The sequence below is a fragment of the Mastomys coucha genome, unplaced genomic scaffold (assembly GCF_008632895.1).
Source record: "Mastomys coucha isolate ucsf_1 unplaced genomic scaffold, UCSF_Mcou_1 pScaffold15, whole genome shotgun sequence".
In the NCBI taxonomy this organism is placed as follows: Eukaryota; Metazoa; Chordata; class Mammalia; order Rodentia; family Muridae; genus Mastomys; species Mastomys coucha.
Genome location: NW_022196897.1, coordinates 55651882 through 55667189, shown reverse-complemented (window position 1 = coordinate 55667189; position 15308 = coordinate 55651882). Strand labels below are relative to the sequence as shown.

Sequence of the window (15308 nt, the reverse complement as noted above, 5' to 3'; positions counted from 1 at the left end):
AGTAACTGAAGGCCTACGCTTGAGTATGATGTAGCCACCATCAGCATAGACCTAGGGGACTTGTGGGAAACTCATTCTAAAAGCAAACTCAGACAATGCAGCCAGAGCAACCAACTGCAACAGTAAGTATGAAGTTGGGAGCAGGAAGACATTCTTCATCTTGGGTTTGAATTAATTCTCTTAGTGAACCTGCTGGCAGGAATTAGGCTACTGTACTTGAAGAACTGATCTTTGCTGGTCATGCCAAAAACAAAGAAAGGTGATGAGACACTGTCTGTATTGGGAGTAGGAAGGGGCCTGGGGAAAGTAAGAGAAGCACCACCAATGATCCGGGTATAGAGATGTGGAAACGGAGTGAAAAGCACTTTACACTATGAACCTCTACTAGGAAGACAGGACACCCTTTGGCATTTGTGTCTCCTGATTTCCCTTTCTCTCTGGAGATACAGAAAAGAAAGTGGGGAATGAGAATATACAGCCTCCCTCAAATGGGAGACTATTTACATTTCCTACCCATTCTTCCAATGTCAGCTTCAACCCAGGGGCAAGGTAGTATGTGGGACACTTGCTTCATTCTAGAATGTTCAGCTTCCTACTTCTTTTTCCTATTCTCTATCTCAGAAATTTGCTCAGTTCTCAATATGTATCCCATGAGTCTCACTATCTGCTGCATGGATGAAGAGCAGATCTGGTGTGCCCTGGAGATAGACTTTCAAAAACTCTGCCTGCAGTGCTACAGTGTTAGCGGTGCGCATGGAAGCAGGCAACAAGCCTATGTGGTTCGCTGTGGCATCCTCTGTACATCACAGGGTGGAAAGAAAGGAGGAGAGACTCAGAGCCAAGAGGCCTGGGGAAGGAAAGAGCAAAGGGGAGGAGCCCACTACAGTCACACTCCTGGTGGCCATCTGAGCATGCACGGCATCAACCATCCGGGTTACCACAAGTCAAGCAGGTTTGCTAAGTGTACATCAGGGTGTGGCTGGGGGGCGGATTGCAGACCTTTCCCATTAAACGTCATGTACGTTCTCCACATTCTTGACTCTAGTACAGTAAGAAAAGCTTTTCTTGGTTGAAAACATGAAAGTATTTCTGGAAACCCTAGGCACATACAATTTTAGTAGATGTGAAGCATGTTTAAGGCTAAAAATGGTCCTTAAAAAAAGTTCTCCCATCCTCCCACCACAACTGAAGGCAAAGAGGTATAATATCAGAGAGTGGGCAGGCACTGCAGGATTTGACGCAACACGGAGCCGCAGCCTCCTTCCTAGGGGAGGCTGTTTGACAGTGGTGAGGGCGGGTGAAGAATCACACAGCCTGGGGCTGAGTGCCAGCCCTACCACTTGAAGTTACTTAACCTCTCTGACATGGTTTTCTTTTCTAAATAGTGTAGCCACTCAAATTTCTGCCCAAGGAGAAGATCACTGAACTGTCACAGTACAGATCTCAGCAGATGTAGCTTATGACATGAGGTACCCACCTTCCTCCTTCCCCACATTATTAGCCTCCTGCTTCTCCTACGGATGCCACGGAACTGGAGTCTATTTAACAATTATTTGTATTTTCTAATCATAAGCTTTTTGAGAAAGTGAGTGAAGGGGTTGGAGGTACAGTAGGCCGCACACATGAAGCCTGGGTTCAAAGTCCAGCACTGAAAAACAGGAAGTAGTACCTCACCTCACTATTCACTACCTTCAAATGAAATGTGGGGGACCCCCAGGGAAAAACAGCTTCTTGCTCCAGTGGGAAAAGACCCCAAGTGAAACAGCAACACCTGTGTCTAAGCAACCAACAGTCATGCTGTGGAGGAAGGAGGAGGAAAAAAGTGGAAAGGCAGGAAAGAAGAGAAGAGAAGAGGAAGGAAGGGGGGGGACAAGCTCTTTAGATGCACTATTTGTTCGCTTATATAAGTAAGTACTTTTAGACTTTTCAATACTAGAGAATGAACTCACAACCTTGCACACACCAGCCAGGTGGTCTCCCATGGCACTGTATGCCCAGGTTGAGAATCTCTAAACTTTCACTTTCTCTTTTCTCTCCTTTGAGATGGAGCTTAATAAACTGCCAACAGTCAGCTTGTGTCCTCTCTTTTCTCTTTTAATGTTCAGCCTCTTCCATGACCACATGTCCAAAATTGGCCTTCTGCCGACCATCCCTGAGTGTAACTAACAAGATCAAGTTCATGTGGAAGAAGTGGTTATCCCCAGAGCTGAGCCAAAAGCTGCAGACAGGCCAATGACAGTATGGCAGGGCCAACCCGGCTTCCAATGCACCCAGGGTCTGCTGCCACCAATTCCTTTCTCAAATCATAACCAGGGCCCTTTCCCAGCTCTGGCTCAATTGTCTGTTACTTCTTTACTTTTCTCCTAAACCAAGGACGAAGTCCTGGCCGATCCATCATGGGCATGGGTGCTCATCTAGCTCCACCTTGTTTTTCATCACATGAAGCCTTACCTCATCCCTTGACTACAGCTTCAATCCTTCACGGTCAGGGTCTCCTTCATCGCTCCAACTTTACTCCACTCCTCAACTCCCACTTTGCTGAACTTCCTGTCCAATGCACCCTTCCCCTCTCTCATCCAAGAGGTCTACCTGCACCATCATGGCGGTCCTCAATACCCGATGCCAGTTTCAAATATACTTGTGAGCATATCACATGTTCTATTAGTCAACATGTGTGGAATATGTGACATTTCAGAAGAAAAATTGTATATCGGCTCTTCACAAAATTAAGATTGTTGTAAAATATATTTTCCCATGGCATTTCAAGATAACAGAATAACACAGAGCATGTTTTGCAGATACCTGTATGCTACCATCTGGAAATTCTTGTCAGTGGCAAACGAGAACTTTGTGGATGCTCTCCAAGGTGTTTCCTCCTTCATATTCTAGTGAATAATGGCTGCATAGTCAGCAGAGGAGAGCACGGGATTTTAATATCACTGTAAGCCTATATCAGCTTCCAAAGACACACGGGCTAATGCCCAAGAACTTCCATGATGAGCATATGAAGATAAAAGTCTTAATGGCTGTGTGGCAGCATGGGGTTTTGTTATTCAGTTCACACTGATCCTGAACTTGGGGGCCTTCTGGCTCAGTTTCTTGGTAGCATGTGCTTTGTCCAGCTTTCAATGTTATATTAAGAACTAGCTTTTTGAAACTTCAAATGTATGTCAAGAGGAAAACAAAAGAGGAAAAGAATAGCATTTCGAATGTAATTTGAAAAATACCCCTCAGGTCCAGCATTTAGGCAATATTACCCAAAATGCTATTTTGTCAAAGTCAAATATGCCAGAGTAACTGAATGAATGAACTCATACCCTATCTTGAGAAGAATTGACCATAATAATGAACCAATGTCAAGGATTACATTTTCAATTTCTACATTTTATTTAAAGGGCTATATTAAGTTATGGCAAGTGATCTGTAGTTCTCGCTTTTATATCTCTCAGTCTCTCACTCTCTTTCTCTTTTGCTCACTTTGCGTGTGTGCGTGTGTGTGTGTGTGTGTGTGTGTGTGTGTGTGTGTGTGTGTAGGTAAGAAATCAACCTCTGCTGCATTCCGTAAGAGCTGTCTATCTTCCCTCACTTGGCCTCCAGCTGCTGGGCTAGCTGGGCTCTCTGCTAGTGAGTCTTAGGAACCTGCCTGTCTCTGACTCCCCAGTACTGGAATTACAAACATGCTACATCACACTGGGCTTTTTCACAAGGATTCTGGGCAGTAAACCCAGGTCCTCTTGCTTGTGTTTAACTGACTGAGTTCTCTCTCCAAACCAAACTGTTGTTTAGAATTGCTTGTTTGCTGGGATGGTGGTGGGGTTAGAGCTGGTCGCCACCTGGGTCTGTAGCTTCTACCGCAGGACACTGAGCTTTCCCAGTGTGCAATGAGCCTGATCCACAGAGAGATCTGGCTCCCATCCGTTGTCTGCATCTTTGACCAAAGCTGCTGCTACATGTGGGATTTCTTCCACCTCTGTGGCAACAAGCCAGAGTCAGATCATCTTTATAAATGAATCCTAACCTTTTGTTAGATTATTGAAGGCAGGAAGCATGCCTTCCCGCTCCTGTACCTTGTCCTGTGCCTTCTGAATGGGTGGGGGTTGATCCAGATGAGCACAGTCAACCTACCAGGACCCAACTTTAAAACTATAAGACTCTTCCTCTCCAGGCACCCATCTGCTGTCAAGAGCTCCTCAGTTAGGGGTGGGGGCCCTATGCACCTCCCCCATTCATGCTGGAATATTAATTGCTTTGATCATATGTAGGTCTTGCTGCTGTGAATTCTGAGTGCAGTAATCCTGTTACATTAGGAGACATTGTTTTACCCAAGTCCTCCACAACCTTCGGCTCCCACAATCTTCTCTCCTACACAATAGCAATGTCATTCCCTGCTAGGCATGCATATTCCTTTTTGTGTTAAAGAAGAAGGGAAGTTTTAAAAACACAGGATAAACAGCTATCTGCCTCCCCTTTACAGTGGATAGCAGTAGACCCGAGACGAGATGATCTGGAGGTCCACACAGATCTTTCATGGGAGCTTAGGCTGATTGCACAGAAACATCTGTTGCTGTGCTCCACATCATTGCCTTGTCCTAAGAACCCACTTTACTCCTCACACACCCAGACAAGACCATGAGAATGCACAGAGTTGTCAAAAACAGAAGTGGTCCATCACTTTATTCCTCCCAGAAAGCTGATTTTTTAAGGAGGGGAAAAAAGTCTGGCAGTTCCATTATCATTGTTCAAAATGGTTCATGATGATCATTGTATGTGAAAGCCATCAGCTCTTGGATTTTAGTAAAACACAGTTGAATTAAAAAAAAAAAAAGGTTTGTGTTGAATGCAGCGTGTGATTTTCCTGTGTGGCAGAGGTCCCTGCTGATGATTCCTAATGCAGAGCGACTGTGCAGGTGCGGGCTCTGATTCACAGATCGATACTTCATCTCTAATTACTCGAGCCCTCCTGTGCACTACTACTTTCTATTCCCCATGGAAACAGGACATGAATACTAATGCGATCCAGTTGTCAGGCACTGCCTACTGAAGCCGGCGTAAGTCTGCAAAGCCAACTTCGTCACAGCATACAAATGAGGAGTAATATTTTTTACAATCAAGCTCTGCTCCAGACTCATGAGAAGTCCATGCCTTTAGGGGACCCATAATGAATATATTTCAATGAGTGTTATCTTAGTAACTTCTGAAATGTAAGTTTCTTCCCACCCCTACCCCCCTTTAGTCCTGGAGTTTCTACAAGTCGATATGGCATAGAGCAAGCTGGAAGGAGACTTATCAGACTCAGGAGTGCTTGGGACAATTACAGAAAAGCATGTAACATACTGTAAGGTCAGATAGCCATTGGTATTTGGGGATCGAGTAACCCATGACCTTGACTGTGCCATATCTATTCCAGCTTTGTGGAGTCCTGCAGCCTTGCTGCCTGGCTGCCTGCAGAAGCTATCATGAAATGTCATTCTCTCCAGATGTGCCTGAATGTGATGCAGGACAACTGGGGGCGGGGGGAGCATTTTTCCATGCCCTTTAAAAGACACATAACTAAACCAAAGTGCTGCTGAAACACTATGAACCATCACATCAGCGCTGGCTCAGTCCCTAAAATACCTGAACAAGCTTAATTTGCCTGACCATCCCTCTCCTGATTACCTGACCTTGTATAATGACTGAGCCTCTGAGAGTTCTGGTTTCTCTACCTCTAAGGTTGAGGAAACGCACCATACAACACAGGGACTGGCCTTCAGTAAGCAACAGGATTACCACACTCAGAATTCACAGCAGCAAACGTCAGCTATCATTTCTGTGAGAGTGGTTATCATTGTTGGCCACACATATTTTACCCTAGCTATTCACTAAGCCAGGAGTGTCTCCCAGTCATTATCCCACACAGAAAAAAAGTGAAAAAATTCTTTTTTTTATAGTACAGAATAGAGTTTACTTAGGGCATAGGGAGAAGCAAAGAAAGGCAGAAAGAAGGAGTAGAGAAGTAGGGGCTCCCACCATGACCGCATGGAGAGAGGGAGGAAGGTAATGGGAAGAGAGGGGGAACAAAGGGACAAGAGACAAGGGAGAGAAGCAGGAGTAAGAGTGAAAAAATTCTTAAAGCACCACACAGAATGAAGAATTTGAGTCATTTCCTAATACAGACCATATAAATACATTTGAAATGTAGCCTGGGTTATCACCCATAGCTCATAGCCTCCACATTCAGAAAGCTAACCCAGGAAGATTGCTAGTTCAAGGATGGCTTCTGCCTAAGAAATAAACAAAAACAGACCATCCTACAAAAATACAGAAAACTTGAGTTTTAGCAGAATCACACACAGGAGGACAAAATCTGCCCAGCAAGTATGGTAGGGTTGTTCCAAGGCATTCCTGGCCATGTAACCATGGAAAGGGGTTTCCTAAAGAGAAAGCCCAAAATTTGGGCCACACGAATGAGAGCAATATGAACTGCCAGACTTTTTAAAACAAACTTTGTATGTGTGTGCACATGTATGTGTGCCATGAATATATATATACATACATATATATATATATATATATATATATATATGCATCTATGTGTGTGGGCACATGTATGTGTATGTACAGATACACATTAATATATGAACATGTGTATAGAGTCCAAAAGTTATCACTGAGTGTCTTTCTCTAACAATTTACATTTTATTTCTTGAGACACCATCTTTTACTGAATGTGGAGCTCATTGGTTCAGTTAAACTGGATGGAGAGTGGGCTCCAGGGTTCCTCTGCCTCATGCCTCTGGGATTTACTCTAGAATGCCTGCCTGGACATTTGTGTGGGTTAAGGATCCAAATGCAAGTCTCTGTGATTGGGAAGTAGATTAAAACATTTTTATTTCTTTGCTGTTTTAATGGAAGCCATCTTAAAATTTCTATTTTCTTATGTAAAAATTGTTAATAACTTCATATTCTCTTCTAATAGTCATTTTACTCTAATTCCCACATCTTAGAGCTCTTAAATCACAATATGTTAAATATTTTAACATTAACCATATTTCTCTTTTTGTAAAAGAAGTCTTCATGGCTCCTTCAGTCTTACTCATTCATTCATGCGTGTATGTGACCACCAGACAAACACACAGACGGCTACCTCTCTTCGTGTACCGTTTCACTCAACAATTACTAAGGACCACTCTGGATTTATTTTCAAAGAACTGCATGCCACTCTGTTCACTTGATAATAATGTAGTGATAATCCTGTTGATATTAAATATTAAGATCATTATAAGTTCTCTGTGGTTTTTATTAATGCATATAGATATAGATAATATTTACATTGTGATAACTTTACATATTCATACTTGAAGATCTTCATAATTCTTTCTTCAGTATGGATTTATAGGAACTGAACTTTCAGGTCAAAATTTGTAACCATATGTATAATTATTCTGTATCACCAGACTGAATCAATTTACAATAATTGTCACAATTTCACATTCTCTACTGAAATTAATCAGATACAAGCTGAAAGTGCTCTTTTTAGACCACATGACCGAGTTCAGAGATGGAACAATTAAATACCAGAGAGGCTGGGTGACTGGCCTATAGTCATAAAGCTGATTAGAGGGAAGGTTAATCATGGAGGCTACAGTGGTCCTGTGGGACTGCATCCTCTCCGTGTCACAGCATCCTTAGTTTCTCACTCCTCACTGTATTCTCTTTGTTGGGAACATGGGCCACAGACAGGAAAAGAAGAAAAATGGAGTGGGATCAATGGAAGTCCCAGACTGGATGAAGGAGCCTGCGAGAGATGTGGGTAGAAGGGAAGAGGAGACTGGAGTAGAAGCAGCACTCAAGTTTGATCTGAAATTCTGTTCCAGAAAGTATGTCAGCCTGTTAATAAGGGTCCAGGCATTCTGCAAGAAGGGTGTCACTAACTAAGAGACCTCAGCAGTCCATCACATCAATTCTCCTGTTCAGTTGGTTCAGAAATCACAGTTCCCTGCAGAACCCAACTGGCAATCAGTAACAATTAGTATACGTACGTGTGTCTTACCCATGGCCCATGCAATCAAGGATAGCTATGAATGAGGCCCAAGATAAAATCGTAGAGTTACTTTAAAACACTCTGAGGATTGTATATATGTGTGTGTGTAGTATATTATTTTTTTTCTCATCACTTGATTCCATAGTGCTGGAGCATAAACTTTTGTACATGGTGTAATGTGATGTCCAAAGGTTGAGCAGGCTTGCAAGAGCTTCTAAAGCCTCATACATACTTAAGTTTGGTGTCTCAGAGCAAGCATCATTTTCCCATTTTCCAGGAAAAAAAATGAAAGAAGAGAAAAGAAGAGGTTTCACAGAGCAAATCATAACTACACCTGGATGATGACCAAGTTCCTCATACCTGGCCGAGTAGAGGCTAGCAATCCAACCTTGAACTCTATCTACCCAAGTGTTCCACACTGAAGTGCCTTGGAATTCTTCTTCAACCCAAGGTCAACTATTACAAAGGAGGAATTATCTGAACTGCTAGCTTTATTGAAAAGCTGCCTTCTAACTTTTCTTTGGCTCAAAGAACTTAAAAAATGCTCCCAGTTCTGCCTCAGGCACATCAATTTACCCTTCTGAAATTAGTTTTTTTACCCCAAATGAGAAATTTGGGATACTTGATCTTTAAGGTCCCCCCTCCCAATGCTAGTAATATAAGCCATGTACACATTTTTAGAAGTCTCTTTCTCTCTCTCTGTGCACACATGTGTCTATACTGTGTTTACACACTCATCTGTCTGAGCACAGACTTTGGCCATGGCATGCATTGAGAGTAGGCATTCTCTCTCTCTCTCTCTCTCTCTCTCTCTCTCTCTCTCTCTCTCACTGTGTGTGTCTGTGTGTGTGTGTGTGTGTGTGCGCGCACATGTGTCTATTTTGTGTTTGCACACTCATCTATCTGAGCGTGGACACTTTAGCCATGGCATCATTGAGTAGGCAGAGGATCTCAGGCCCTCATTTCTCTCCTGGTTTGACTGACACAAGGTGTCTCTTTTGCTGGATGCTCCATGTGTCAGGTAGCTGGCCTGTGAGCTTTTGGGGATTCTCCTGTCTCTGCCTCTCATCTTGCTGCGGAATCACTGGTACTATGAACATGCTGTACTGAGTCTGGCTTTATGTCTGGTCCTTACACATATACTGTGCAAGTACTTTAACCACTAGGACATCTCCCCAACTTGTTGAGTGCACTTCTGATACAAGCACATGATGGGCCATTTTCATAGTTAAAAATACAATTCATATTTCCTTAAATAAGTGACTTGTCTGAGCAATTTTAAAAATTTAAAAATAACACAAAAAACAAACTTGCAAATGAATGACCATTTACCCTATGACCATTCTAACAACTGGTCAATTTCTATTTTCACTTTTAAAACAGATGACAATTTTGTTTCTATTTCAGAAGCATTCCAAGTTGACCAATAAGCAAAAGAGAACAATGGGAAATACTAGGCCAGCAGAATATGCTATGGCCACATGTGCCATGAGAGAAAGGGCCATGGTCCAAGCAAGATTCAAGAAATTCATGGGCATGGATAACGGCGAGAGTCTGGAAGACTACTGCTCAACTGCAAGTCTTAGTGGCTGGTCATAAAGCTGATATAATTGAGAGCAACCAGCAGATACTTTGGTGTGTGCTGTGTGCTTGTGTGCATGTTCATGACTGTGTGCGGGTGCTTTGGCACATGTGTCTATATGCATGTGGAGGCCAGCTGTCTTCTTCTATCCTTTTCCATTTTATATTTTAAGACAAGGTCTCCCGCTGAGCCTGGAACCTGCTGATTCAGTAAGGCTAGCCAACTACTGAGTCCACAGATCCTACTGTCTCTGCCTCCCTGGTGACGGGATTGCACCAGTGCACCATTATGCATGTCAGGATTTTCATATGGGTGCTGAGGATCCGAACTCAGGTCTTAAAGCTCATGTGGCAAACATTTTATTGACTGAGAGATCTTCTCAGCCACTCCAACCAGTGCATCTTAAAGATAATAGTAAAATACATTACATTACCAGAGCACATCACAGCAAGTGGCAATATGGTGTGGTTAGATTAGTTACCCAGATATTGTTTTAAGCTCTATGCTAGATTTTGCAAACCATACTTCTGCTGGTTCCATGGTTTCGCAGGAATACCAGGGGACTGGAAAGATGCAGAGGGATGCTGGAACTTGGCCTATCTGTTCTACTTCCAGCTTTTAGTATCTGGCCAGTGACATATCTTTACCCCAAGGCATCAAGAGGGCCAGTTTTCTGCTCAGGGACACCAGCTCACCAGCATCTCCTGTTCAGAAAGTTTACTGGGCTATGTTAATGCTTTTTGGTTCCTTTCTGAAATCTCTTCATCCTGAGTACTGGTGTTTTCTTGCTATCATTACCTTCAGGGTAGCACTAAGCCAGTCCTAGAGTTGTTTACTACTGATTCACAACACGAAAGGTGCTTACACCAGTGTACAAGCTAATTACATCTCTAAGTACATTGCTTAATTCACAGACAAACCATCTCAAAATGGAGCCATGAGCCAACTAAGGTTCAGGCACAAGGATCACTGTGTAGAGGTGATGAATAGCTAGCCATTCAGTTGCTTTGATTTACATAGCCTCAGTGGGTCCCTATGAATCAATTCTTCCTAAATGTTATAAATCTTACTTACCATGCTTCTTGTGGTTTTTCTCTTTATCAGGCCCCTGATACAGAAGCTAGATATAGGTATATGTTCAACAGTTTTTCATTTAGGTATATTCATATGTGTTTACAAAATGGATGATGATACAGAAATGTACCAAATGGTAAAAAGCTGGAAACAAATTATCCTAACTTGCGGAATATAAGAAAAACTTTAATCTACATCTTAGAAGTGTGTGTGTATGTGTGTGTGTGTACATGCACATGTATTACCTTCCTGTGATGCTACATTTAAAAAATAAAACAAAGAATTTAAAAATATTTTTTAAATTATGCCAAATAGAAATTTCCATCTAAAAGTGATCAAGTCTAACCCAACTAACCAACAATAAGAATTGCTGGGGCCATCAGCTCTCTGTCCTCCTGCGTCCACCTCTTCAGTGGTGGGATTACAAATGTATACCAGTGCTTGCTAAGCAATAGTTCGGCTTATTTCAGGGCCCTGGAAAGTGTGTCCATTTGTGTGAGTAGGCCTCAGGCCTTCAGAGTACCTCAGGTATCCTTTTACAAAAGCATTTTTTTTTTTTTTTTTTTTTTTTTTGTCTTTGCCATTTACACACGTGGGAAGAGCTACCTGAGAACAGCAACAATAGATCAGGAAATACCAAATTAGGCTTACTTCAAAATATTTAAATATTTCTCAGCCTAACAATAGCCAATGTAATAGTTTCCTTAGATTTCTGTAAGGGAAATGCCACATAGTCTTGACATGCCTAATCTTTTCGGACAGAGTGAGCACTTGGTTCCCCTAGAAGTTAAGCTATGGCTGATTTGTCTGAGCTAAGTCAGGATGGAGGGGAAAGGAAGAGTATAGATCACCAGGCATTCTTCTACGAGCTGGGGAATAATCAACACATTTGATTCTCGAATAAAAGTTAGTTTATTGCTCAGTGATTATGAGAAATTTTGTACTATGTTATTTGGAAAAAGCTAAACTCAAAGATGAACTTGGACTATGTTGGTAAAATGTACTGATTCTATTAAAATATTTATAATATTATGAAATTTTCATTTTAATTTTGACGATACATCCAGAGTTTTTTCTCTCCGTTTAAGAACATTAAGTAATATTGTCTTTTCTAAGTTCATAAAACTATTAAAATGCTTAATTTTTTTAAAAGTTACATAAGTTGGAATAAGGACTTTATTTAGTCAGCTTATTTAACATGATGAGAGAAAGAAGTCACGTGCATCCCAGCCAAGTGAGAAAGCAGGAGTATGATACAGCAGGGCGTGCCTAATTTGTGGTTCACCTATAGTAACTTTAGTGCAACCTTCAGAATAATACCTATCCTCTTTAAATTTGTACATTCTTGAGCATGAAACAGAGGGTTGACAAGATGCTTGCAAAGTGTGTATACATATTCTGATACCACGATTCAACAAACACAATTCTGTGTCACATGCTAGAGGCTAAAGCGTGCAGTTCTTCCAGATGAACGCTGTTCAGACATAAACTGGAGAAAGAACTGCAGTGCAAGCCAACTCAACCAGAACATGTCTAACTCTTTCATAGTTTTAAAAGCATCTGTTATATCCTGAAAGAAAACTAGTGTAAAAATGGCTAAGGTTAAGAAAAAAAAATTCCCAAACAAACATTCTATTGACAAGTCCCTTTACTGCTTTGCATGGTCCACTGACCTTCTATTCTTGATCCGCTACAGCCTGGACAAAGGCTATTGTCATGCCATTCAGTTTGTGTCGGGGCAGAATGAACTAGAATGAACCAGATCTATGTCAACATGCTTCCTGTGATGGTGTCAGATGGCCACACTTACCATGTAAGAGGCAAAAGAAACCATCCAATGAGATGAGGGGACAGGAGAAAAGAGTGGTCCTGGCTCTCACTGTTTTCCCTTCACACCATCAATAGCTCATACCAACAGAAGCAAGTGTGAACCCCCAAACCCTGGTCCACACATTCCATGAAAGACAAATGTTCCACATCAGCTAGAATTCTACCTACAGTTGTCTTCTCCATGTATGTACACAATGCTTTTTGCTTATTCACCTTTCCTCCCTAAGTGTCTGAAAACACACATACAAGGGTTCAAACTAAGCAGTTTCTGTCCCATCTGTTCATGCCAGTTGCAGATTTCTCCACCATGAACATGAAGCTCATCCATTGAAATGGACTCAAATGGCCATGGATCATATATTCTTATTAAAGAAAGCAAGCAAACAAGCAGTTATCTAAGGAAATGACAAGCAGTAAAACGTATTTATAAGGAGCTTTAACAGTGGGAAGTGGCCACTTTGTATAAGAGCAATTCCACAGGTAGACAGTATCTGATAATTCAGACTTTTAAAACAAAACATATTTGAAAACTTCACATCAATATTTATGATCTACTAATATGTTACTTGAAGAGACATTTGAAATAAACAAACACTGGTATTACTTTGGAGGTTAACAGTACAAGGTATTTTTAAAATTAACTTTCCATTTTATGCCAAGTTAGTATTGTTAATACATGCGAGAATATGAGAGGATAAATCTTCATGAATCTTGAATTTAAGCACCTTGATTTATCATTAGTACCAGTAAGCATGGCACCCATCAGGCAAGAGATAACTACACCTCATAAAGAAATATTCTTGTGGATGAATTATCCTGGTTCATGTTCCCAAGTCAGGAGTGAAGACAACACAGGCATAAAAAAAAAGAAGAAGAAGAAGAAGAAGAAGAAGAAGAAGAAGAAGAAGAAGAAGAAGAAGAAGAACTAACCACCAGCAGTATATCCAATCTGTTAATTAATGTGCAAGACATTAAAACAGCAAACTCTGCTGGCGAGGATTATAGTGATAACACCCACTGCAGACACCAGGGTTTCCGGTCATGTGATATGCAGTGAATATGCAGTGAAACTCTAATCACATTCACAGCATCAGCTGAACGGTGTAAGTTCTAATGCCAAAAAAGGAATAACCACACAGAGAACCCTGCAGACCCTGAAGACAACCACACTGAAGAGACAAACTGCTTTCCAAAGCGTTTCAGACATACGACTAGATGAACTTTATGTAATTTTTTTTATAAATCCAATTTAAATGCACAATATTTTACAGTATTTAAAGTCATCACATATTAAAAACTAGATATAGAACGATAGCCATATAAAAATTAGATGAAGGAATTTGTGACAGTGTTTACCTGTTTCAAGAATCGGACTCCGTAGCTAAATACATAGAGGTAAAAGGAAAATCTCCACCTGTAGAAGTTAAAGAAATTAAGACACTCAGTTAATATATTTTGTAATATATTTGAGATATGTGAAGAATCTCAGTATGTGAGACTCCACTCACATCCACGATCAGCTCTCTTGGTGGTTATGGGTGAGTATATGTGTGTTTCTTTGCATCTGGCATACAAATTCCTGATCAGAACCTAAAACCAAGGCTAACTCCCCAGACATGGGACAGTCACACAGGGTTCAGGCTCATGTAACGCTCTGCAAATAAACATTGACCAGAGCCCTCCATTTTATCTTGGATGGACCCTGCAGCTTATTGTTTAGCTCCAATAAGGACCACAGAATCTTTTCATTTTGAACAAATCTGTCAATATCCTTTGACCTCAGTCCGATCTCTGTAAGGTAAGTAGCCTTTTCCATAATGATAATTTAAGGATTTGGCCAGCTTTACAGTAACCTTTATTTCAGTCCCTTTCTCCCTATTATACTGAACCAGTACACTGCAAGGATTTGCTTTACTTTTCTGGCCTCTGGAGAATCTGCAACCGCTCTAGTAAATGATTTATAACAGCTGTTTCAATTCTGACTATTGTTAGTAGGCAATGATCAGACAGCTTTTATGTATAATAAAACTTTTATAGAAGTCATTGGAATTCTTACTGTCATTTATATGTCTGCATTTTATCCCATCACTAACATGACCCAGTTTTCCTAAGACACGGGGTCTATTACAGGAACATTGGTGCCTACCTTATTTGAATAACAAGTTCCAATGAATATTTACAAGGCAAATTTTTATTTCCATGAAATATCTGCAGGGAGCAAAAATTGCCAGCCTTTTGAAACATGAAAAAAATTATTTATGGAGTTTCATATAAGTTACCATTTTTAAATGCTTGCTGCAAGCTTGTTTAGTGTCCCCAGACTTTTACTGAAATATCTCTAGGAAGAGGTAAGGAAAGGTGCATATAACCACGAACAGGAAGGCATGACTTTTAGTCTCCTTCTAGGATCAGGGAAGGATTCTTATAACAGTAAGAGAATGAAATTAGATTTAAAAAAAAGGAGGGGGGTAGCAAAGTTAGGGTGATACTTCAGCTAGTAAAAGACTTGCCTAAAAAACATGAGGACAAGTGTTGAACACCCAGAATCCATGAAAAAAATTTAGGCACAGTGTCCTGCATTTGTATGCCTAGTGCTGGTAAGGCAAGAGTAATTCAATAAACCACCCAATAAAACAAACAAAAAAAGGAACCCTTGGATCTTGATGGTCTAGTCTGGTCTAGCCTGATTAGCCCCAACCTTAGGAGAAATCCTGTCTTAAAGAGATAGCATTCCTGACATGGTACCTGAGTTGTTCCTCTGTTCCCTTATGAACACACACACACACACACACACACACA

At 41.1% G+C, this 15308-nt stretch overlaps 1 protein-coding gene across 2 annotated transcripts in view; it reads right to left on the bottom strand.

The window, feature by feature from the left end:
- The window catches only part of Cers6 (ceramide synthase 6), a 256454-nt gene that overhangs the window by 103917 nt on the left and 137229 nt on the right, over positions 1 to 15308 (bottom strand). For both annotated transcript variants that reach the window (XM_031370514.1, XM_031370515.1), the window contains exon 4: positions 13866 to 13923. In XM_031370514.1, the coding sequence (XP_031226374.1) occupies positions 13866 to 13923 (58 nt within the window). The remainder of the gene's footprint in view (positions 1 to 13865; positions 13924 to 15308) is intronic.